Genomic DNA, 25,602 nt, shown 5'->3' with positions numbered 1-25,602 from the left:
GCATAATAAGACTTGTTCTGGGATAAAATTGGGAGGAGTAGTGGGAAGGGAAACACTTCAAAATTTTGATCAAGATTGTACAGTTATTTTAATGAATTTGTTCTAGCAAAGTTGTTCTCATCTGTTTACAGATGGTGTGAATTATTATTTTACTTGGCATACTCACTTCTGATTATAATCCAGGCAATTAAAGAACAACTGAATAAATTCTCTGTTCTGTCAGTTGATAATGGTTTCTGAAGACCTCAAATTTGAAAGAGCTTTTATGGATTAAGATCTGTGTTTTTTTCCTTTGAGCCATTTCCTCTGGAGTAACTTTTTATTTTTTTTCTTTTTTTTTTAATGTAAATCAATCTCCAATTCTGTGTTATGCCAGCCAAAAGGGAAAAATCAGTGTTAGTCATTATAACCTAAGATGGAGGTCTCTGAAAATATTTGTGAACTTTTAAATATAACTTCAAATTACTATATGGTATAATCATAATTAATATAAATTAATATTAAATATGCAATAATATAAAACAATTATTTTTATAAGGTAAAACACACTGAATAAAAAATATTAATGCTTTCAGATTGCTTTTCTTAAAGGCTTGTGAAGAGCCTGCAGCACATGACCTACGAGGAGTGTCTGAGGGAGCTGGGGTTGTTCAGTCTTGAGAAGAGGAGGCAGAGAGGAGACTTCATTGCTCTCTACAACTACCTAAAAGGAGAGTAGAGCGAGGAGGGGGCCAGCCTCTTCTCCTTAGTGTCAAGTGACGGGACAAGAAGAGATGGTTACAAGCTGTGCTGGGAGAGGTACTTCACCGAAAGGATTGTCAAACATTGGAATGGTCTGCCCAGGGCAGTGGTGGTGTCACCATTCATGGAGGTATTCAAGTGACATACGGACCTGGGGCTTAGGGAACATGGTTTAGTGTTGACCCTTCAGTGCTGGGGCAAGGGTTGGACTGGATGATCTTTGAAGTCTCTTCCAACCAGCTATGTTCTGTGATTCTGTGATCTTTGTTGCTCTAACATTTCACATACTGAAGATTTAATTTAGGATGTTTAAAATAAGATCTGAAAAGTTGTTTTAGTAGGTTCTACCAGATTTCTGGTATGAAAAAAAAGTATTTTTAGAGTCAACTGTAGCTACAGTTTCTATTTTTATTTCATTCACCTTTTCAAATTGTGTAAATGGAGGAAAAGTAACTGAATCCAACCATTTGAGGAGGTCTTGTTTAGAAGTCCTTATGTTTACATTTATTACTGCTTAGTAACTTGTACTTTTCCTTCAAAACCAAAAAGTGTGTAAGCATTTTGAAGATGATGCAAAACAAGCCAGAGATCGGGTTTCACTGCTGCCTTGTGCGAATTAATATTAATTTGGGGTTTTTTACTTCCTCATTTCAATTAGATGAATAGAATTGTGGGAGGTTTGTCTTTTTAATAAAGAAGATGTATTAAACTCCTTTGTATTGTAATTTTCTTTTCTAAAATATGATTGAGGAATATGTTAGTCGTCTCCAAACGTAATAACTTTAAATGAAAATTGTGATTATTTTAGAACCAAAGTCTTCATTAATAAGACATGGCTGCATTTAGAAGTGTAATTTAAAATGGTTTCTAATTCTATTAAAACCCTGTTTTCTTACAGTCCACTCCTCCCTCCTTTTTCTTTATTTTTTTCTTCTTGTGAATTATAACCACTTTTTTTTTTTTTAAACTAAAATGTTTAAGAATGTGCTTCTGCCAAGTAGAGATAAACATTATTTAAGTATAGGAAAAAATAAATTGTCATAAAATATTTTGTACTTTGGCAGATTTTTTTTATCCAAGAAGAGTATCATGATCCATAGAGTATGTTATGTGAATTTAGATGACATTTATGTAAATATCAGTGAAACATAATACTAAAGGAGTAATCATATGTATCTCTAGGATATTTCTCTTCTAATACTGTGAAGATCACTTGGTTTTCCTCCATTGTGTAACATCTACCCTTGTAATTACCGATACTTCAGTTGTCGTTGTCTTAGTAACCAAATCACATGATATGTGATACCAGTTTTATCTGGATACATGATGCCTTAAAAAGAATTACACGTGGATTTGTGTAATTAGTTATGCAAACAAAGTGTTTGAGACTCACCACAGGAATGTTTTCAAAATCTAGGCCTGAGGCTTGGAATGACTCTAAAAGTGCATCCTTAGTATTTCCTCCAAGCTTCACCCTGCATTACTTGAGAGAATAATGAATAAGTATAGTATAACATATGAAAGGAATGTCAAGACATTATGGGATATCTTGCTGAATGGATGTGTTGCCTATTAATCTATTTTTTTTTTTTTTTAACTACTTATCCTGTGTTTTTTAAGTAAAGCCAGTAAGGGATAATGTGTTGCTATGTGAGAGTTTGGTTTGGTTTGAGTTTGTGGCTTGGTTTTGTTTTGTTTTTTTTAATAATGTCATTTAGGATAGGAGAGGGCTTAGTATCCTGATTATTTATTAGTGGAATTACCCTTTCATTTAAAACTTTATTTATCAATTATGTATAAGTTTAGTTTATGATAGGAATCATAAATGGAAATGATGTTATTTACAGAGAAGTATGGCACTCAGGTGCTGCATTTCTGTACATATTTACAAGAATTGAGTATGTGATGAAATTAACATTTATGGAGGTTTTTCATAAGTCTCTTTCCTCCTTTTAAAAAGCAATAGAAGGTCTAACTTTGTTTCATAGCTCATACTCTGTATTAACTATGCTGTCTCACAAATGCTCTTATAAATAGCCTCAGTTATGTTAGTTCTGAGAAAACACATTTTGGTTCTTATTAGCGATTACAAATGCAAGTTAAATATTAGGAATCATTAATAAGGAAAAGCAAAGCAAAAAAAAAACAAACCCAAAACATTTTCATGGAATTGTATAAAACAATATGTTTGTATTTTGAATGTTGCATGAGGTTCTGGTAATTTACAGCCTTGAAATAATATATTAGAAGTGAAGGAAAGCATGAAGGATATGAAAGTTGATTACATATTGCTTTCAGATGATGAGTGAGTTTAAGTACTGAGCTTGGAAAAGATGATCAAGTATATTTGAGATAGAGATGAATAAAGGGGAGAATGTGATGAAAAACACTTCTTCTTTGCATTTCAAAATGCAAGACCTAGAGGGCTGAAATTAAATTATCAAATATCAGGAGTATTACAAGATAATTTTACTCAGAACATGAGGAAACTGTAGGACTTATAGGATGTTAAGCTTCCAAAAAAGATGAGAGATCAGAGAAATTAATGAAAGTAAACTTATTGGCTTTTTGAAAGACATTGTTTCTGGTTTAGAAATTCCTGTGTCAGTACTAGTGGTAATGGAGAAAATCTATTATATGCTTATCCTGTTTGTATACTTTTTTCAGAATCACAGAATGTTAGGGGTTGGAAGGGACCTGGAGTGGTAAAGTCCAAAATCCTCAGTCAAAGTAGCTAAGGCAGGCCTCACAGGAAAGCATTCAAATGGGTTTTTAAAGTCTCCAGAGAAGGAGACTCCACAACCTCTCTGGGCAGCCTATTAGAGTGCTCCATCACCCTCACCATGAAGAAGTGTCTCCTCATGTTGAGATGGAACCTCCTGTGTTCTAACTCATTGATCCTTGTCCTATCACAGGGACAATTGAAGGGAGACTGGCACCTTCAGCTTGACACCCACTCCTCAGATATTTATAGATCTTAGTAAGATCTCCCCTTTTCATAGACATTTGGCATTTTGTCACAGGGAGTGGTTAAAACATTCTTCTGGTTTTATAGAACAGCAGGTCCAGCAGTAACACTAGGTATAGGGCAATATAGAGATAACCTTGTTGTCTGTACAGGGATTTCCTTCCATGGTCATTTATTTTCATTTCATTATGGGCTTCATCTTTAGAAAGGTGGCTGTGTATTTTTCTGAGGTATTTTGTGTAACTGAAGTCATAATTTTAAGTAACAGAAATAGAGAAGAAACATACACACAGTGTTACAATAAACCAGCATTTTCACTCTTGCCTGTAGTTGCATAATTGTACCTAAACTTAATTCTCTTGCCCTTATCTCAGGATCATGTGAAAAGATGAAAAATGCAAGCAGTTGTGCATAAAGTGGTGCTCAGTCTGGGAAAGCTGAACAATTAAAAGGTCCAACCAGCTTCTTCCATGAGGCAAACTGATTTAGTTTTTTTTTCTTATGTTTATTTATCTGCCTTTCAATTTCCTTCTTGAAAATTATCTGCTGTGATTAGAGTTGCATTATTATCCTCTCCTATTTTGCTATACAATTCTGGGCTTTGTTCTTGACTGTGTTCTCTTTTACAGGTTAAAGAAAACATTTCATTGGATGAAAAACTGCCTAATAAATTTTAAAGGGTGGGGAAAAAAGGCAGTTAGGATACACTTCTGGCTTTGTAAAACAACTGTCATTGTGGTCTCTGTGGTGCTTCCTTTAGTGTTTGAGGTTTTAGGTTTTATCCTTACGCAAAAAAAAAAAGTCTTAAATCATTCATGACAGCTAAAACCCTGTGGGAGGCCAGTTATAAACCAGAAAAAATATCCTGGAGTATCCTGAGATGTATTTAAGGAAGGAAAGATGACAAATATTGACAAATCTGGTTTAAAAAAAATAAAAATCTTCTAATCTTTTACAAATCTGTTGGTAGTTACCTTTATAACCAAAGGGAGCTTCTTTTAAGGCTAAAAAAAAAAAAAAGGAAAAAAATGCATAGAGAAGTTTTAAAAGAGTTCTTGAAGCACAATCCCTATCATTCATCACAGTATCACAGTATAACCTAGGTATTCATCTTATTTGTTACCATAATCTTAAAGATATCTTAAAGAATTAAGCTAGTGACATTATTAAGGATTATTGGAAACTCAGAGAATTTTCATATTAAGGTAATAAAAAAATCAAGACATCAAATCGTACTTCCTATAAGCTGCGCTATTTCCTATTTGCGGGAACAGATAGAAAATCTGCCGGCTTCCCATCAAACAATGCATCCATTAAAAAGTAGATGTAGCAACATCACTAGTTACAGACAAGAACCCCAAAAGTAATTATCACAGTATAGTAGAGAGCGAGGGGCCAGACTCAACAGAGTCTATCACAGTATAACTTAGGTTGGAAAGGACCTCGAGGATCATCGAGTCCAACCTATCAACACAGACCTCATGACTAGACCATGGCACCAAGTGCCACATCCAATCCCCTCTTGAACGCCTCCAGGGATGGTGACTCAACCACCTCCCTGGGCAACCAGTTCCAATGACGAATGACTCGTTCGGTGAAGAACTTCCTCCTCACCTCGAGCCTAAACCTCCCCTGGCGCAGCTTGAGACTGTGTCCCCTTGTTCTGGTGCTGGTTGCCTGGGAGAAGAGACCAACCCCTTCCCGGCCACAACCACCTTTCAGGTAGTTGTAGAGGGCAATGAGGTCACCCCTGAGCCTCCTCTTCTCCAGGCTAAACAATCCCAGCTCCCTCAGCCTCTCCTCATAGGGCTTGTATCATTATCTTGCTCCCTTCTGAGGACAACAAAAATGTTGGAAATAGTAGAACTTCTCTTGCTTTTATTTAAAAAAACAATGTATGGACTGATATAAAATTAAATTATGATGATTATCTAACAAATGTCAGGCTACTAAAGCTGAGAAGCCGCAGGAATTATATGGCCATTGATAAGGAATGTTGCTGATAATTTTCCCACCTTGTTTGTAATTCACTATAAAATTAATTGGTTTGTGTAGTGGGACGGTATTCTTCAGAATTTTATCACATACTAAACAACATTATGCTGTTACAAATTATTGTATTTGTTGAGAAATTGCTAATGCTTTTGGTACTAACTAATTGGATTTAGAAGTGTATTGCAAGCTATAAATTAACATTTATGTGACAAAATGTAGTTAGGGAGCAAAGTAAGTTTTGTGGTAAAAGCGTGTTTGTTTATACATTTGAGTGTGCTCATTTAGAAAATGTGGTCAAAGGCATTTTGGTCATTAACAAGGATTATGTAGGTTCTACAGGATGCCTTTGTTCAAGCTCAGTTGAAAAGTTTAATTCACTCATAGACCATATTTCTTGTTATTATTTGATGAAATTTACATCTCTTTTTAATCAGAGTGCTGACTGCAACTTCCTCACTTTCACAGTATCACAGTATAACTTAGGTTGGAAAGGACCTCGAGGATCATCGAGTCCAACCTATCAACACAGACCCCACTTACTGTTACAGTATCACAGTATCACTAAAGTTGGAAGAGACCTCAAAGGTCATACAGTCCAACATGTCACCACAGATCTCATGACTAGACCATGACACCAAGTGCCATATCCAATCCCCTCTTGAACACCTCCAGGGACGGTGACTCCACCACCTCCCTGGGCAGCCCATTCCAATGACGAATGACTCTCTTGGTGAAGAGCTTTCTCCTCGCCTCAAGCCTAAACTTCCTCTGTCGCAGCTTCAGACTGTGTCCCCTTGTTCTGGTGCTGGTTGCCTGGGAGAAGAGACCAACCCCTTCCTGGCTCCAACCACCTTTCAGGTAGTTGTAGGGAGCAATGAGGTCACCCCTGAGCCTCCTCTTCCCCAGGCTAGACAATCCCCGCTCCCTCAGCCTCTCCTCATAGGGCTTGTACTCAAGGCCTCTAACCAGCCTTGTTGCCCTTCTCTAGACACATACACTTTCACCATGTAGCTGATTACATGGAACTATATCACATGTCCAACATTAGTTTTATAATCAAAAAAGAGTCATTATACAGAAATGAGCTATGGCTTTTCATTGTGCCCGAGCACTGTGTAGTTTTATCCTGTGATAACTGCTGGAATAAAGAGGCTGTATGGTAAGTTGCTAATGCTTTTGGCATTTTATTAAAAGTGGAGGATTGCAGAAAGTGAGTATGTTGGTATTGAATGTAGGGCTTCACAAACTGGTGATGAGCATTGCCTTTGGAAAGTCTCAGAATATCCATACCAAAAATGTTGCTTGACATCCCAAAATTGCTGATGTAAGTGAGCAGCAGGATGCTGAGAATTAGAGACACTTCATTCTTCCAGTTAAGCTCCTGCTTTTCAGAAATATGGAATAGAGGAGAGTAAGAGCACTGTTGTTCACCTCTAACTTTAGTATTGTTGAGATCATGTATCCCCAACATTGTGGTTCTTCTGGGCTGTCACTATATCATTAATCATTAACTGGAACAGGATACCATTGACACCTATATGTACCTGTACATTGTTCTGCTTTTAAATATTGCATAGCCATGATTTATAGTGTTCAGGCTTTTCAGCCGTAGAGTGTTTTGTGACAAGAGAAAGAGAAGACCGTAAAGAAAGTACAAAGAGAAAAGTAGATATGAGAACTGGACATTTTTAAATGATTTTATTTTAAAATAAGTAACAGTTTAATTTTCATTAGAGAAATGTAAGTAATTTATTTTCTTACCAAACTAGCAGTGCTATAAAAGCAATGCAGGGTGAGTTAATGGTAAAACTAGTATTTAGCAAGGTAAATGAATTGCATGTATTATTTTATAGAACCCCAATTATGATATGAAAGCTACTTACATTAAACTTCCTTTGTTTTATGTTCAAATAGTGATATCCTTTAGAATAAAATGTAAGTTATTTCTTGGCAAGATGCTGAATATCTCAGGTAAACTAAAAGTATTAGGGAAATACTTTTCATCATAGGTTCTCAGGAGAGTTGCAGGGTGTTATACTCTCTCAGTTCTGTTAGACTGACAGATTATACTGTGTAAGTTTTCAGGGGATGCAGAGCAGAAAAGTGAGAACCTGAGTGGGGTGAACTCTCCTCATTATGTCCAATAGGAGCTTGCAAAAGAGTTGCTAATGGGGAGGGGTGTACAACAGGGCTCCTTCATAGGGGAGAAAACCCCAACCAACAACAACAACAAACAAACAGATGCCAGCAGGCAGCAATTGCTTTGCCTCTCTATGACTGCCTCATGGAAAAGGAGACAGTAAGACAATTTGCATGTTATTGGCTTGGGATTTACAGGCCAGGGGTCAATATATGATGGTGTGGTGGTTTGGCCCTGGCCTGGAGGCCAGATGCCCACCAAAGCTGCTCTATCACTCCCCCTCTGAAGTCAACAGTGGGAGAGGGGAAAAAATATAACAAAAGGTAGTGATAGGATAGGAGCAATTTTAATAACAATAATAAGCAGACAGCAATAGACTGCACAGAAACAAAAAGCAGAGAGAGGGGGATGTTAGTCTCTACTTCCCATCAGCAGGATGACAGTTGGTCTTGGGAAGCAGGTTTCTCTAAACTTGGTGGTTACTTGGGAAGTTAGACACCATGGATCCTCCCACATTCCTTTTTTACTACTTCATTCTTATATCTGAGCTGACATCATATGGTGAGGAATACCTCTTTGTCCAGTCTGGGTCAGCTGGCTCAGCCATGTCCCCTCCCAAGATCTTGCCCACCCCTCAATGTACTCTTGGGGCAGGGAAATGTTGAAAGGACACAGTCTGGATACTCACTCAACAGTAGCCAAAACACTGCTGTGTTATGAACTACTGCTGCAAAACACAGCACTAGAAAGATGCTGTGAGGAGAATTAACTCCAGCTCAGTTCAACCCAAAACAGATGGCTGTTTAGAAGAAGATAGTAGGCTAGGGAGATATTTTTCCTGATGGCATGTAGCTGTTTTTATTATCTTAGCCTAAGTGTGTAGGTAGAACATACCTTAGCAGTTCTCTTCTGTAATCTCTAGATCTGAGTGTCCTTGATGTGCCTGGGAGCTACCCCATACACTATTCTGAAATAAAATCCACCATTTTCCAAGACTAAGATTCCATTAACTGTATTGTTGCAATTTATTCTAGTCACAGAATACATTTGCAAATAAACAAAAAAACCCCACCAAATAATTTATTATTATTTGAATAATAATAAATGTTGTGATCCGTGAAAACAAAATAATTTTAAAAATCCCCAAACAAAATCCCCAAACCCCCCAAATATTTTTATTTATTGCAGACTTTGTTAGTATTTATAGAAAATTTTTGCTCACTTCTCCACACGAAGCTGGGGAAGCAGAAGTGTGTGTGTGTGTGTGTTACAGGATTTTTCAGACTGCCATTTATACAAACATTGTTCGTTGTGCAGTACAAATGAGACTAAAACCATTAGGCAGTTACTGAAAGTTTAATGGTTTTTAGGCTTTCAACTTTTTTGATAGTGTTCTTTGATACTTATGTTAAACCTCTGCATGGTTTGCTTTATGTATTTGAATAATATATTATTCAATGTAGTTAAAAACCCAAAACAAACAAACAAATCCCCTTGTGAGTCTTAAAAAAATTTGGGTTTTTACATCACCATAAAGAACTTGGTTAATGGGGGAAAAATAACTCAGAGATGCTGGTGACGTATTAGATTTGTCTGTACAAGATAGAGTGGTACAAGTGCATAGTCTTATTAGCAGAAGAGGATAGAAGAGGTTGCAAGAGTGGTTGCAAAAGCCATTTATTTTCTCAAGGTGCATTCTGTTTTATCATTTTGGTGACTCAGTTATTTCAATTTCTGTTCTTTTCTTTCTTGAAAACAGGAGATGGATTAAAGCAAAAGCAGACAGACAAACAAAAACAGCCCCGAAGCAGGACCAAAAAACTAATTTCTTGAATCCTGAAAATGGGAGGCTTGTTGTACCTGTCATGAGCTTATACTGTCCTTGCATCTGTATCTTGAGTTTAGAGTAAAGTTTGTCAAATTGAGAGGACAGAGCAAAGAAAGGATTATCAAATATTGTAAGCAAAATGAACTAGGAATATCTCTTTAGAAATGCCATGCTCCATGTTTCTTAAGCTGTGCTCATTTAACTTGTTTATATTTCATAAAAATCAGTTCTGAATTTTTGCTTTCACAGATGTGGCAAACCTAAGCTACTCGGTTTTGTGTGTTAAATGCTCATTAACTCTTCCCTTTTTTTGAGGCAAAGAGGTCCCATTATCTAGGCTGAGCTCTGTTTTAAGTCTAGATCAGAAGGAATATATAAGAACTACTAAACTAGAAAAAGTGAAAGCAGGTTATTTCCAAGCTTTGGAAGAGTTGTGATTTTATTTCACTGTAAATAAACCTGCAGGTTTAACATCCTGAACACTTTGCTCACACTTTGCTGTAACCCAAATCCATCCATTAGAAGTTAGTATGATAAACGGGAAGAGACTCTCCCAGTGACATGGGAATAGTAGACAGGGAGGTTGAACTCATGTTTTGTTTTGAGTTAGGTGTTTGTATGTGAAATGCATTTATTGCTTTTAATGTCTGTCAGAAGTGGCTGGACTGCTCTTCTAGCTCTCCTAAGTCAGTAACTTCCTAAGTGGAAGTCATACTTTAAAACTCTCCTGTTGCATTCTAAAGTAATTTGGGTACTAAGAATCATTGAAGAGAGTCTGGAACAATATCTCATGACAGATGTCTTAACCAGTGCCCTGGTATCAGCTGAGATTGAGTTAATTTTTCTTCCTTTGTTTCTTAGGTACAGTTCCTTTAAGAGTGTTTTTTTGGCACAGCTTGCTGAAGTGACTTAAATGTTACCCTTGTCATTACTTAAGTATTACTGTTACCATTATATAAGTATTGACAACTGCTATTCTGCAGACATTATCAAATGAGCAAACGTTTCTTAAGAGAGTTGGGGAATACTGGAATCACAGGACTGGACTGAATGGGACTTGACAGGGACATACCTCGTTTCTGTTACTGATTTGCTTTGGAAAACCCTCCAGTGATGAAAGTTGACACCCTCTTTAAGCAATGTACCAGAGCTGCATTGTGCCAGTTGTGCCAATGTGAAACAGCAGGATGGTTGCTTAGGTAACTAGCATTTTTTTAAAAGTAGTCATCAGTGGTTCTTAATAAACCTTTGTGTAATTGTTTTACAACAAAGACGGTTTCAGTTGGATAGTTGCTAGTTTTGTCCTTTCTGGTGCCAGCAATGTTATTTAGAACAGTCCTCCTAGAAATAAAAGGAAAGTAGACAGTTCTTGTAGTAAATTTTACTTTCTCTTCCTGGTTTATGTTCCAAAGAACTTAATGTCCTAAAGCAGGTAACAATGATGACAGGAGGACATTGGTAAATACAAAGTTAATCTTCATTGCTTGTAGACCATTCGTTCTTTCACAACAGACATTATCTTCCAAGCATTTAAAATATTTTTTATTGTTCCCCTTCATGCTTGGAAAAAAGATCTGAATTGTAACAAAAGACTAAAAAATGTAGGTATTATCACAACTGTTGACACATAGAAAATTACTCTAGGGTGGGGAAAGGCATGGTGAAGTGCTTTCCCTGTGTAATGATGGTGTAACATGCAGGCTTGCTTGAAATGGGGAATAAACATGCTTTATAGTATATTAAGAAAATGTGGGCATTTGTTGTTCTGAGACAGACACTGAAGTGTGGTGTTTCTGGAAGAACTCAGCAGGCCATGCTCAAGGTTATTTGGACTCTTAGGCAAAGTTTGCTGTGTTGGGTTATAGTATGACGCTGTGCAATTTACAGTTTTTCCTTTCAGCACTTTAACACTACGTGTTACGATTTGTTAGAATTTACTGAATTGATTAGTGCTGCTCAGTGGGCAAAACTGTCTGAAATAAATTTGAGGACAGAAGCCAAAAGTTTCAAACCATGGTGGGTTAATCCCAGCCACCTAATAAGCACCCACTACCTTAAATGCTCACGCGCACTCCCCAGTGCAGTGGAGGAGAGAATTGGAAGCAAGACTCCTTGCTGAGAATGATGGTGTGGAGTATCCTTTTGGTCAGGCAAGGTCAATTGTCCTGGCTGCAGCCCTCCCGCAACCTGTTGCCTACCCCTAGCCCACTCGCTAGGAGGGCAAGGTGAGAAACAGGCAGCCCTGGCACTATGCAGTTGTCGTAGTTTGGGCTGGGTGCCCTCTGCTACAGGGGTGTTTCCTGTGTCCAGAAGTCCAGCCCAGTGGGTGGACACAGGAAATTAGGTTATTTCCTACCATGATCCCTTGCACCACTACAAGTTTTACGGCGGGGTCTGGCACTTCCTCTTTCCTTCCTCTCCGCTGCCTGGTAATTGGGGGAGAGATCTCCCGGCCATGGGTCTGGCTAAGCCCAAGGCCACGGGGGGATGGGCAGTCTCAGACCTGGCCAGCTGAAACTAGCCTAGCAGTGGGGGGTGGGGGGGAAGGAGGAGCCCTGGGGGTTTCGGTGTACCCTCAGGTGGGGATGGGATTTCTCTGGGTCTGTTTTGGGGTCTTTCTTGTCACTGTATTTCTAGTTCTCTGCACGCACTCACTGTTCTATTTAAACTTTCCATCACTTTTGCAATCTGTTTGTCTGAGTCGTTATTTTCTGCGTGTGGTGGGGAGGGGGTTTGCCTCAACCCATTACAGCAGTGCTCAGCACTAGGTGCATTATCAGTACTGTCTTAGTCACAAACATAAACCACAGCACTATATGGGCTGGCATGAAGAAAGTTAACTCCATCCCATCCAGAGGCAATACACAAACCTAGAAAGAATATACAAGAAATTAAAGGTAGATTTTTTTACTTACAAAATGAGCAGCTCACGCTCCAAAGTACCAAAAGTGAAGCAGAACATGGTATTTCATATATTCTCAGTAGGTGTAAAGAACATTTATATTCTTGCTTTTTTTTTTTTTTCTGAATACTTCAAAATTTTCAATGCAATTCCCTTAGTGGCACACCGCAGTGTGCATACCATACATTATGCGGGATTAAAGTGTTTTTGAAGCTGAAATGAATAAAGGTTTACGGTAATCTGGAGAAGGACGTGTTGTTATAGTGATTCACGTGAGAATCAATCTTTAGTGCTGTCATTTGGTTATAAAACATACTGTGAGCACACTGGGTAAGATTAATCTGACAGAGCTTTAGATGCGTCTGTCTGAACTAGTTGTCCTTTTATAGTCAGTGAAAGGTACTGCATTTCCTGGGAAAGATTTATTTCATCCTGATGTTGGATCTAAAACCAGTGGGACAAATAATTTCCCAGAAGCACCTTTTACTTTCCAGTGGTGGCAAAAAAGAGCTTTGAAAATTACCACAGATACACATACCAGGAGTTCAGATCTCTGAACTCCATTCAACAATTACATATTTTAAAACTTCCTTTTCCTTTTATTTAAAAAAAGAAAAGAAGGGGAAAAAAAGGAGGAATATGTATCAGTTATGAAAAATATCTACTTTACATTATTGTTACCCCGCTTTTTCTCTATAATCATAGTAATATATTTAGGTTAAGCTGGCTATATCCAGCTTTTCCCTGTGGAACTTTGTGCCAAATGCCAAGTCAGTTGTTTTGCAGTGCCTAGAAAGATATATGAAGAACAGGAAGGGGAAGAAAATGATTAATTTTGTTTCAAAACTGCTTACCTCCTATACTTAGAAGATGATCACTCATTCTAATTTATTTTTTTGTTGTTGTTTCTAGTGTTGGTGGTATTTTTAGCCAACAGTTTGGTTCTCACAAACTCACCCAAAATAGATAGATGACAAAGGTTGTCATGTTGACTGTGATATGTCATCATTTATTCTTAGTCTTAGGAGAGGTTTAGCAAATGTGACAGTGGCTAATGAGGGGTGGAAGCAGTGCTTTGGTGCAGATCTGACCTGGGTGTGGTTTTGTGTTGTAGTAATTGTACCATTGTGATCAATTTGCATTTACAGTGGTACTGTCTAGTATTCTGGAATTCTTGCTCTTAATTTTTTTTAAGATGCAGATACAGGTCAAATTTGAAGGATATTAAAAGTGCCTCTGACAACAATGAACAGCAAATTTAGCAATATGAATGTTTGAAGACTTTGATTTATATAGTTCTAATATGCATTCTTTGATCAAGACAAAATACAAGTCTGATAATGTAGATGAGGGTGGGGGGAAGGTTACAGTAAAGAGCTTTGGTTTTGTTGTAGATAAGTACAACCACATTTCACTTTATGGTGGATAAAATTGAAACTGGAAGAAGACCTTTGCCTACCCAAAAGTGTGGAGATTAAATACAAACCAGGAAGTGGTAGATAGTTATAGATAACACCTTTTCCCCTTTGTGTGCATTCTTGTAATTAAAATTATATTTGAAGAAAAAAAAACTTTGCTGAAAAATATATTCTTAACAATTAAAAGTAAATTTGAATTGTACAAGCTAGTAGTTCATAAGACTGTGATCCAGAGCAGGAGTACAGTGAAATAAATGTACAATTTAAAAACAAAGAGAAATGTCTAGTTTAGATACCATGGAGCTTCCAAAGTGCAGAATATGGCAAAACAGACTATTCTGAGAAAGTTTTCATATTTCATCTATTTACCATGAAACTAATTGCACAGAAAAATGTTTAATTTAATATCTCTGTAATTAAGGTTTTTACACTTCATTATTACTGTGTATTTGTACTATGTAATTCGTTCTGTAGCAGAATGTACTTACATTGTGCATTTAACCAAAAAAATACCAAATGTTTCCAAAATACTTTCTTGTGTCTCACACAGCTCATAAAATAACTATGCCTGGCAGTTGTGTGTTGATTGTTTGGGTTTTTTTGTTTGGTTGGTTTTGGGTTTTGGGGTGTATTTTTTAAATCTCAGATGAAATTGTTTTGTGAAACTTCATGTTTTTTTCTATAAAACCCTCCCAAGGTTCTGACCTCTGCTTTCTTTGAATTTTTCGCCCTTCACTCTCATTATCATCCTGATGTTCCATTTACTTATTTCTGCTAAGATTGGCTGCCATCTGTCTTTTCCTTCTGTGTTAATTTGAAGAATTTTCAAGTCATCTATTATTGGAGGCTGGAGAGGTGGCCTTACTGCTCTCTACAGCTTCATGAGCAGGGGAAGTGGACAGGTTGTTGCTGATCTCTTCCTCTTGCTATCTCTCTGAAATGATTTGGAGCTGCACCAGGGGTGGTTTAGACTGGATATTAGGAAACATTTCTTTACCAAGGGGGTGGTCAAACATTTGATCAGGCTTCAGAGAGGGAGTCAAGGCACCATGCCTGTTATTTCACCTCTGTTCTATATTAAAAGAGCGTAAAAGACCAGCCTAAGTTCTGCATAGGTGCAGCAGAACTTTTGTTGCATAGCATAATGAATGGCAAAAGCTTACTGAGGAATGGCCACAGTTTTCAGAAAAACAGATATTCTGAGTAGTGCAGCTGCTTTGGAGGATGGTGGTATAGGTTAAGGTAGATTATTGGAGCAATTTACAAGGAGTGTCAACCTGCCACTGTAAACAACCTCAGTTTAGGGAAGATAGTCTGATTTGTTTATAGTTGCCAGTTCAGTACATCTTCATAGGAGTTATGTTTGTTGGGTATATTCATCTGACTTGGAATCATAATCTGAACATCAGTTTGCTGTTTCATTTCCTACAGCTGTGCTGTGAAAGATGCAAAATAGTTCAAAATTGATAGATGAGCTTGACAAAGTACGAGCAGTAATTCAGGATACTTAATCACAGTGAAAGCGTGGTCTTCACTGAATATTAAATGGTTGCTTTAAGGATGCAAAGATTGTACTCGAGATCTGTGATATGGAAGAAGTGCTGATTTATGGTGTGGTATGCTGACTTCTGGAAGTTCTTGGAGTGTGCTTTAGCTGAAATTCATCTTACAACATAGTCTTCCATATGTTATAGTAAAAGTAAGTTGCTTTATGGCAGTACAATTTAACTTTTTTTTTGGTGTGTAATATTGCATCCAGAATTGTACCCAAGTTAGGAAGCTGTAAATTCATTGTTAGTTTTTACAGTTGCCAACTGACAGTTTTTTAATGTGGCATAGTTATTTAAAATAGTCTCTTTTCTGGCCGATAATGGCAGATCTGAGAGCTGTCATTCTGCACATATGAATAAAGCTATAATAATGTGATATTACTTTTCCATTTATTGACTTTGAATTCTTATTTGTTGTGACCCAGCTACTTAATATCAGAAAAATCTTTGCAGCTCTCAGTAGTTGGTGTTTTTTACTGCATTTAACGATTTTTGGCTCTTCAACAAACCTCAGTTGTTTCATTAGTCTCCCCACCTGCTACCATCTCATTATCACAGTGGTTCTCCGCTGATAACCTCCCTCTGTTGTGAAGATTGACTGGTTATTCCTCTTTACCTACTCTCTTTTCCTTGGAAAATACAGATGCAGAGCCTTATTAGAGAATGCTGTATTTTCTGCAGTGAATGTTTCTTCTTTTCTGGGCTGCATTGTATTTTATTTTTTACATTTTAAAGCAGAGATGGTTGTTTTGCCTTACTTCTTGAATACAATTTAACCAAAGCCATTTATTTCTGTATACTCAATTAATTTTGTGTTTAGATTTTTCTTTTTTCATGACTCCTAGCATTTTTATTTTATGTTGATTTTTAGGATGATGACTTTTTAAAAGTAATGCTCCCCACCTGCGTATTTTTTTGCCTTCACTGTTAATTAATTCCTTTTCTTTCTTTATTCAGGAAATTGATTTTAATAATAATTATGATTGTTAGTGCCTGAAATATGCTTAAGCTGCAGTTAAGGGCAAATCAGGTGCACTTCAAAGTTTTCTTTCATATAGGCAGTCACAGGTGGACTATAAATATTTTGCTGACAAATGAACAAGCAAAATAATTATACTACCTACTGGATAGTCCATACCCTCATGGAAGCTTTTATTAGAATTCAGTACATCTTTTTAATGCAAATGCAAGAATACAAACAGCTTGATTTTAATAGTACTAAAACACTAGCAGGTAAATACAGTCTTTGAAATATTTTAGTCTGCAGTGAATCATTGTAGTCTAGCTATTCTGTGTTTATTAATTTACATTAGCCAGAATTTTTCAATGAATAGTGTTTGAGGAAGTGGTGATTAGCCTCCAATGCATCTCTGCATTCCAACTGAGGTTGTACTAGTTTTTTCCTTATTTTCAGGTCCATCTGTTACCAAAAGCAAATGGTGGAATTCATCTCACATAAATTAGGTGTCTGAAAATTTTAAATTGAAAAGCTATTGCAGTATTGCCAGGATTGGAACACAACTCTGGAGGTTCTCTGACCTAACCCTCAAGTACAAGGCGGGTCAGCTAGGACCTGTTGTCTATGTGCAGATGGCTTTTGAATGTATCCAAGGGTTGAGACCCCACAAATATGATTTCTAGATTTCCTGCCTGGAAAGAAGTAGATACACAGCAGGTGCTTCATGCTGTCTTCATATAAGCATCTAAAAGAGTTTAACTGAGTATTTCCTACATGACCACAGAGAAGCTCCTCCAGGTAGAGAAATACTGAAAAAAAGCCCCACCCATCACAGATTGCTGGTGAATTGTGCACCATTTACTGCTGTTTTCAGAAACAGAGACTCCACCTGTGTTTCACAGAAGTGTGGTGTTTCCATCTGTAAAACTGTTTGATGATATCAAAGAATTGCCATAGAAATAATGTGTTTATAGTCTTGCCACTCTTTGGAACACATGTGTTTACCAAATATAGTAATGTATGATATGCAGGCACAAGTTCTAAACTAAAATTCTAATCATAGCTAGGATAATACTTTTATTTGAAGTAATTAAATGTCCTTAGTCCTCACTAAGGAGGTACTTTTTTTATGTATTTAGTATACTAGAAGCTTTTATGTTAGAAAATTATAAATTGGTTATTAGCAATTAATTGATAGAGAAGAGGAAATATGTAAGTGTATGTAAAAGTGTGAATTAGGGTATAAGGCAAAACTAGACCTTGCTTAGTTATATTACTTTTGTCTGCAGGCTGAGTCTGGAGGAAGACTTTGAATATTTGCATAAGTTTAACCACCAAAAAAAGAGTTTACATTGTAACTCAGCTTGCTCCTTGTTTGGAGTTTAATTTGAAGGCAGTAATCAACTCCTTTTAAATAGGCTATGAAATAGCTTTCCATTAAAAATGACTGTTGAAATTATACACTTATAAGAGATTAATTCTTTGATTATCTTTAATTTAAAACATACTATTGTGAATTCAATTATGTAACTTTGTGAAACAAATAGGAAAGAATTTATGTAAGTTATTTTATAATTAATTTATTAATTTCTGAATTAGGAAATTGTGGCAGTTTGGGCCTGGTGCTTCCTGCCGCTGCCGTACGGGGTGCACCTCTTGTGACCCAGGTGTCCAGCCCAATGGGTGGACACAAGAAATAGCATATTTCATACCCATAATGTCCTGCTCTCTTTTTTCAAGTCAAGCAAGTGACTGATCAGAATTCCATTCTTTAAGATATACTTGTTCGTGACATATCATGCCTGGTAGTTGTGGTGGAGCTCAGGACTTTGGACAGCCTTTTGCAAATGTTTGGGTAGAATGGAGTCATACTGTAATGTCATCGGTACTGCTGCTAAATCACTTCTCATCTGAGTTCTGGCTCCTCTCCCAGTGCTGTGTCTTTCTTTATCAGCATTAGGTTTCCTTTACCACAGGATGAACCGATACGTCTACTTTGGTCCAGAGCAGGTCACTGATTCTTTTTCTGAGCATGATTGCATAACTTCTGGGTGATACAGTGGAAGGGGCATTAAGGCCTTGCAAACATGTAACTAAGGGCATCTGTTAGCTTATATGAGGAGAAAATGTAGATATTTCAGTGTCTCTTTATTTCCAAATTGATCAATTTCTGTTGAGAGAACTGTTAGAAAGCCTCGGTAGCTTTTGAGCTTTTCAGGTTCTGCAACTTTTGCACTGCATCGTTCTGGTCCAAGCTACTTTCAACTATTTTATAAGTAATATTTCAAATGCATCTTGATTTTTATTTTATGCAAGTGTTTTAGTCAATACTATGACAAAAAATAAAGTAGTATTTTATGATAATAATGTGTATTTTGTGCAATTATGTTTTGCATGGCACGAGTGTTAGTTTGCTATCTTGCTTGTCATAGCTGTGATTTTATCAAGGTAACTTCCCTCATCATGCAGAGAATTTTCAGTGTTGGTTGCACTGAAGGTATGAAAGACACTAAACTATGTATTTCCTTGTTTTCTTTTGTAGCTGGTTGGTGGTGAATTTGATCTAGAGATGAACTTTATAATCCAGGATGCAGAGAGCATTACATGTATGTCAGAGCTTCTGGAGCACTGTGATGTAACGTGCCAAGCAGAAATTTGGAGTATGTTCACAGCAATTCTCCGTAAAAGTGTCCGTAATTTACAGACTAGCACAGAAGTTGGCTTAATTGAACAGGTACTGCTGAAGATGAGTACTGTGGACGACATGATTGCAGGTATAAATTGCCAACTGATAAAATAATTATTTGCATTCTAGAACTGTCAGCATGTTGTGATTGTGGAAGGGTTTGGGATTCTTTGCCTTAAAGGGATACTTTGGTTTCTACTGCCATTGAGTCAGAAGTATTTTTTAATCAATTTAAAATAAAATTAAAACAACAAAAAGATAAAAATCTATTCTTAGTTTAAAAGATATGTAGATACATTGCTTAAAATAACTGCCTGATAATTCATCTGAGAAGATGTTCTCTTAGTGATAAAAAAAGGTATTCTGAACATGATTATGACCAGTGCATGTTAAGCTTCTTAATTGTCAAGGTAACAGTTTTTAAAAGCATTGATCATTTTGAGTTATTCAGATGTTAGAATTCTTACTATGAGCCACTTTAAGCGTAACCTACATTTGACAGCATATCAGAGAATATTCATATTGTTAAATGCTGGACATTTGGACTCTTATTACACAATCATTTCATAATATATAGCTGTGTTCCCTATAATATCTCTTTGGTATTTTGGGGGTAATTTTTGGGGGGCTAATTTTTCACAGCATTAAAAAAATGGCCTTCTGAAAATAAGTGATGAAGATGTGGCACAGTGAAGATTTTCAGAGTGCTTCTGAAGGAGTTTGTTAGTCCATACTATGTCCTCTAATTAGTATGGTACAGGCTGTAATCCTGAATTTACTGGGTTAGAGAAGATTTGGTTGCCCTGTTTAAATATGGTAGCTGAGAATTACTTTTGATAAGCATTTATCTACTCCTTATTCTTCTTGGGGAGAAACAGAAGCCAATCACTTTTTTCCAACTCAATATGAAAGTAGTTCTTAATTGTTATAGAGTTTGAGACTGACAGTAGGAAACTTTAAACTGTGAGGCATTTTTTGAAAGATTGAAGAGGTTGTCTTCCATCATTGTAAAATTACCTGGTTTCTGACACAGTAAATCCTTGATAGTTTCAGACCAGAAACAAGGAGCATAAACAGAAGCCTGATCTTGGCTTTTTCTCAGTATAAAGTTGTCTGTAATATTATGTATTTGAAAAAGGTACATTACGTTCTTCAAATCAAATCATCTAATCAATCTTGTTTACTAGAATTGTACGTTTAAATTCTAAGGCCAGAAGTGTCACTCTAAATATTTTACTGTGAGTTTCAGACTGAAGTGTAACAGATCAATAAATTCACAAAGCAATGTTTTTCACCAAGTATGTTTTGTTTTTCAGGACTTGTAAGTATGTCAGAATGGTATAATGATGAAGACACGGTTTTATTTCGTCCTAAGTATAGGACATTAGTTGATGAAAACAGACATTTATATCTTGATTTTTTTTCAGGGTTTCATTCATGGAAATAATGTACTTACAACAGTAATCCTACCAATACAATTTGTCCAATTCAAGCTCACCTAAATAGTATTTCCATATGAGGCATATGTAGCTGTAGTGATATACCCATTAGAAAGAAAATTTTCTTAAATGCTTACCTGGAAGCATTCTAGATAAGAAGATTCTATGCTGGAGGCATCCTAGCATATTTCTACAGGAAGTAGAAGTCAGAAATCAAGAGTATTGGATGCAGGAACATTTGGTAATATAAAAACTGCACTAAATTTTCAACAATTAGAGTAAGCCAGGGGCAGTGCATTAATCAAAAAAATTAATGAAGCATCTAACCCATTAGTCTTTTCCTAGGAGTGGTTACAAACAGTTTAGAAAGAGACCTTCAGAAAAAACATCAGTAGACTGCCTTTTTACTGTACTTAACAGAAAATTGGAATTCTGATGGCATTTGAGCTCTGCAGTGCATGTCAAATTGTCTAAATGGTGTCTTACATATCATGAGCAGGGATTTAACAGAATCACATGTTGTAGGGTCTTTCTCGTATAAATAGATAAGAAGGTGGATTTGGGGAGAATTTTTCTGATAGAGATGGAAGCAACCAAATACGTCACTTTTATCTCTTGATCTCTGCAATCACTTCACCACCTTTTTATAAATAGCAACAGTGTTGGTAATAAGTCAGAAATAACGAATATGCTCATGTAATAAGAAGTTCAATGGTAGGCACTCGATGACAATAGCAGTAACAGCTAACGCTGTATCTATGTTCCCTAAAGTGCTATGCAGATGTTGAGGTCATAATTGACACCAGATGACTGTAGAATTGCATTGTCCTATTATTTCTGTGAACTTTCTAAACCCAGAGAATGAAGGGATAAATTTTGTGGCAGAATAATCTTTACCACTTCCTGAAGCAGTTTCTAATGCTCTGTCAGCCTAGTGTTTTGCAGCTGGCTTTTTAGATGTGTCAAGGGTGCAGTTTTATGGGGTTTTATTTTTGGGGGTGTGGTGGGTTGAAGTTTCCCATCACATTAATTTAGCACGACTAGCTCAGTTGGAAGCAAATAAAAGCTGTATTTACCAGCAAAAGAGGAGGAGTTATTTGTTTGTTTTTAGGTCATCTCACTTGTTGCTTTGTGAAATAGTGTGATTAGACCTAGATAAGATTTAAATAGACAACACAGGCATAATCTATTTTTTATGTTCTGACAGCACACTTTCAGGACCAGTCTGTCTGAAGCCACTCTTCTATGGTTTTAGAGAAGTAACACAACAGCAAATAAACATGTACCCAAGTCTTTTGCAGTGAGAAGAGCTTGTCTGTTTAGACGAAGACTTTCAGATTCATGAGACTTCTCAGCAGTTCAAATATCTCACTTCCTGAGATTTTACAGTTTCTATGCTCAAGAATAAAAGCTTAATCACCTTGCAGTTCTCAGTTGCAATCCAAATGAGATCATTGCCATTTGTATTCCAATTTGCTTTCCAGAAGCATCACCTGTCAGAAGTTATCTTCATACTCTGATAATCTGTAATACTAGAATTCGGGATGTTCAGTTGTTTTATCAGTGGTTAAGTGGAAAAGATGTCTAAAATATTTGCATACACAATTGGCACTTTTTTTTTAACAGCTGCACAGGATCTTCCTTGAGAAGTTTACTTTTGCAGTTCTCTATTTCCAGGTGCTGGGTAGCAAAGCAAATCATCTGCTTTGGGAGACTCTTTGGGATAGTGTCTCTAATACTTTCAGAGAAGCCTGAATGTTGTATGAGAAAGTAGCCTGAACTTGTACACAGTGGATATGTCTCCCTTGAGCCCCATTTTATTTCTAGTGATTCTGTTGTGATGCTGTAGTTAAATTGTTCTAAAATTGCTGGAACTGAAGCATTCTTAATCATGGAAACAGCTCCTGGTTTTTAAACAAAAATGGTTTTGATTACTCTTGTCATTAATAGGCTTTTAACAAGCATTTCTCTTGCAACTGGTTCCATAAGAAAACCTGCAAAATGATCACATTCTCTGTTGCCATTGTGCAGAAATTAATTTACTTCACCAACAGAGTTAAAATTCACAGCTCCATCACTGTCTGCTATTAAAAGCTTAGGGAGGCATGAGGGTAGTTTTCCTGAAGCTATGATTCCAGTGCTGTTTAATATGTCTTCTAAAGTTAACGCTGCACCATTCAGTTTGATGTATGTGCTTGGTTACTTGAAAGACAGCCTGGTTCTTTTACAATTGCGTTTTCATATTAAATGAGCGAATTAAGCATTCCTGCAAGGTTTCTGGTTAATTTGTAGCTCCTTTATAAGCTGCTTAGTATGAATACCGGTTAAGGATGTGATTTTATTTAACACTAAAAAATGAAGTGAACATAAAATGCAGTTGCAGTATGTTTTCTGACCTTTGTCCATTTGTAGATGAGTGGATGATTAGAATTTATAAACCAGATTCAGACTGGACTCTTTTACATGAGATTTCTGATACATATGAATAAAGTTATGTAATAGAGTACAAATATTTTTAAGTCAGTATATTGAAACAGAAACAAACCTACTGTAGAGGTTTTTATGTAGTATTAAGTGCTTTGACTTCCACAGCTGGTTTTTCCTTTATGTTTACTTGTTGCCTACCAGGATTCAGTCTTTCAGGTCTTTGTTTTACCCAGAGTTACATTGTTAGGGAGCTTACATTTATTTTTCTCCATCAATGTTTTATTCACTGTTTATAAATAAGTATTTGTAATGCCTATGGGCTATAAAAATACTCAGTAGAAGTAAGAATTTTTCTGTTCCATAAGGTAGTGTAGAGCCATAACAATGAAACACAGTCAGCAGTTTTAAAAACCTGTCAATCACTTTTGTGTTTGTATTAATTTACACATTTGGCATCTATTTTAGAAGTTGGGATTTCTTTTTTATGCTATTCTAATTTTCACTGAACAACTTGGCTTCTGTGCAACAGGTTTTCTCTAAAAGAAAAAAACATTTGAAGTGGCTTGGTGTAAAAAGCAAGCTAAGACTACAAAACAAGAATGGTGAAATTCTCAGCCAGAGATTGGTATTCACTTGTGCTGATTTCCCTTTCTGCGTTTGCACTGTGTTACTGTTCTCAGTTTCTGCTCACGTACAGTATGTGTAATCACTGCCAGCTCCACATTGCAGGCTGGAGACTGTACAGTGAGCAGGGAAGATGCTTGTCGGTACCAGAGGAGGAGCTGAGTCATACAATTCACCATCATAAAAGAGAAGGGGGTTTAGTTTTCTTAGCTTTATTTCACTCTCCCTTAGCAATTCCTGTCACAAATACAACGTGACTCTTACAAAGGCAAGATTAAATAAACTGTGCCTTTAAAGAAAGAGGAAATAAAAGCCTATAGTTGGATATCAGAAATACATTCAGATCTTATGGTGAAAATGTCTGCAAGTTACAGTGTTTTCCTTTTGCCTTGCCTGACATGCAGTTTCATTCACCAAACAGCTTACCATGTCTTCTGTAAATTAAATGACATTTCATTCCTTACACGCGCTTTTTGCTTACTGAGGAATAGAGATTGGTTCCATAGTAGAACAAGTTAAATTGATATTGATGTTCTCACTCAAAAACTGATATATAGGGATTTTCAGAGAGAAAAAAATGTTTAAAAATAAATAAATCAGTGCAAGATGTCCTTGAAAAGTATGGATGCTTTTTAAAACTACTCTGTCAGCACCTCTGAGAGTCATCATCTCACTAATGAACAAAGAGAATATATAGTCCTGCAAATAAGATGAACTTATTCATGTCTGCTATACATTTTATGGGGTGAACTTTCTGACTGTTGAGCAAATTGAAAAAGTTTATTAAAGCTTATTCTATTGTGTCATAACTTTTTTTATGTGTGTGTTGGGAATTTTGTACTTTACTGCTGGATCTCTGAATCAAATTCCTTCGTGTTACATCTAGCATCTTGAAGATAGCTAAATTGTTTTTCCTCCTGCCAGAGGAAGTAGTAATTCTTAGTAGTACTTCTTATCCTACAAGAAAATATAGATTATAAGGCAAGGTCCAGCATCCCACAAGCTCACATTATTAAAATGAAATTCTGTGTTTTAAAAGAATGATTCAAGCACTAGCAGTAATTTTAAACCTGATATTACTTTAAAAATGTATGGGTCTTGAGATGGCTAAATGAAAGCTGTATTACGTAGATTTGTTCACTTCCTTTTATTATTGTCTTTTATTCTTTCTCCCTGATTTTTTTTTTAAAGGAATTTTTTTGTGTGCGTTTTGTGGGTTTTTTTTTTTTTTCCCCTCCCTTGTCTTTCATTCTGGTAAAACAATTAAGCATTATCACTGCAGCAAAAATTTGGGAACCATAGAAATTCTAGGTATAATTTTCTGTGCTTCGGTTAAAGAAAAGCATCAAGCATCTTTTTGGGTCCGAAATGTTTGAAAAATACTGTCTTCAGAGGAATGAAGAAGCTCTTATTTCAAAAGAATGTAGCAGAAAGGAGCAAACAAGAAGTTCATAATGTATGATGAATGTTGTGAAGTGGGAAGAACTAATTCTTAATAGATTTTTAATAGCTATTTTGTTCAAAGTGTGATGCAAAATCTAAAACTGCATATGTAAATTTATTTGTAAAACTACAACAGAACGTAAAGAGTTTTGTGAAATATTTAGGGCGACTAAGCTTGATTTTTAGAATTTATGAATACACTTAGATTTAAGGTACTAACTTTTTCAGATTTATTTTTTTTTTGTCAAAACAATGAAATTCAGAGTTCAGAATAACTTTATTTTCCTTTGAAGATCTTCTAGTTGATATGTTGGGGGTTCTTGCCAGCTACAGCATCACTGTCAAAGAGTTGAAGCTTTTGTTCAGCATGCTTCGAGGCGAAAATGGAATCTGGGTAAGCTGTGATCAGATAAAGCATTAAGTGTCATTCCATTAGACCCTGAAGTTAACATAAATTGTCTCCTGGGACATAGAAATTTGAAT

General features: G+C 36.3%; 1 protein-coding gene across 11 annotated transcripts in view; it reads left to right on the top strand.

The window, feature by feature from the left end:
* Positions 1-25,602, top strand: part of NBEA (neurobeachin) — a 505,074-nt gene that overhangs the window by 73,024 nt on the left and 406,448 nt on the right. For all 11 annotated transcript variants that reach the window (XM_068142943.1, XM_068142938.1, XM_068142931.1 and 8 more), the window contains exons 2-3: positions 19,043-19,274; positions 25,413-25,513. In XM_068142943.1, coding sequence (XP_067999044.1) covers positions 19,043-19,274; positions 25,413-25,513 — 333 coding nt within the window. The remainder of the gene's footprint in view (positions 1-19,042; positions 19,275-25,412; positions 25,514-25,602) is intronic.

The sequence above is a fragment of the Melanerpes formicivorus genome, unplaced genomic scaffold, assembly GCF_026170545.1.
Source record: "Melanerpes formicivorus ecotype bairdi unplaced genomic scaffold, bMelFor1.0.p_v2 SCAF_1, whole genome shotgun sequence".
Taxonomy (NCBI): domain Eukaryota; kingdom Metazoa; phylum Chordata; class Aves; order Piciformes; family Picidae; genus Melanerpes; species Melanerpes formicivorus.
This window is presented reverse-complemented; position numbering and strand designations above follow the sequence as displayed.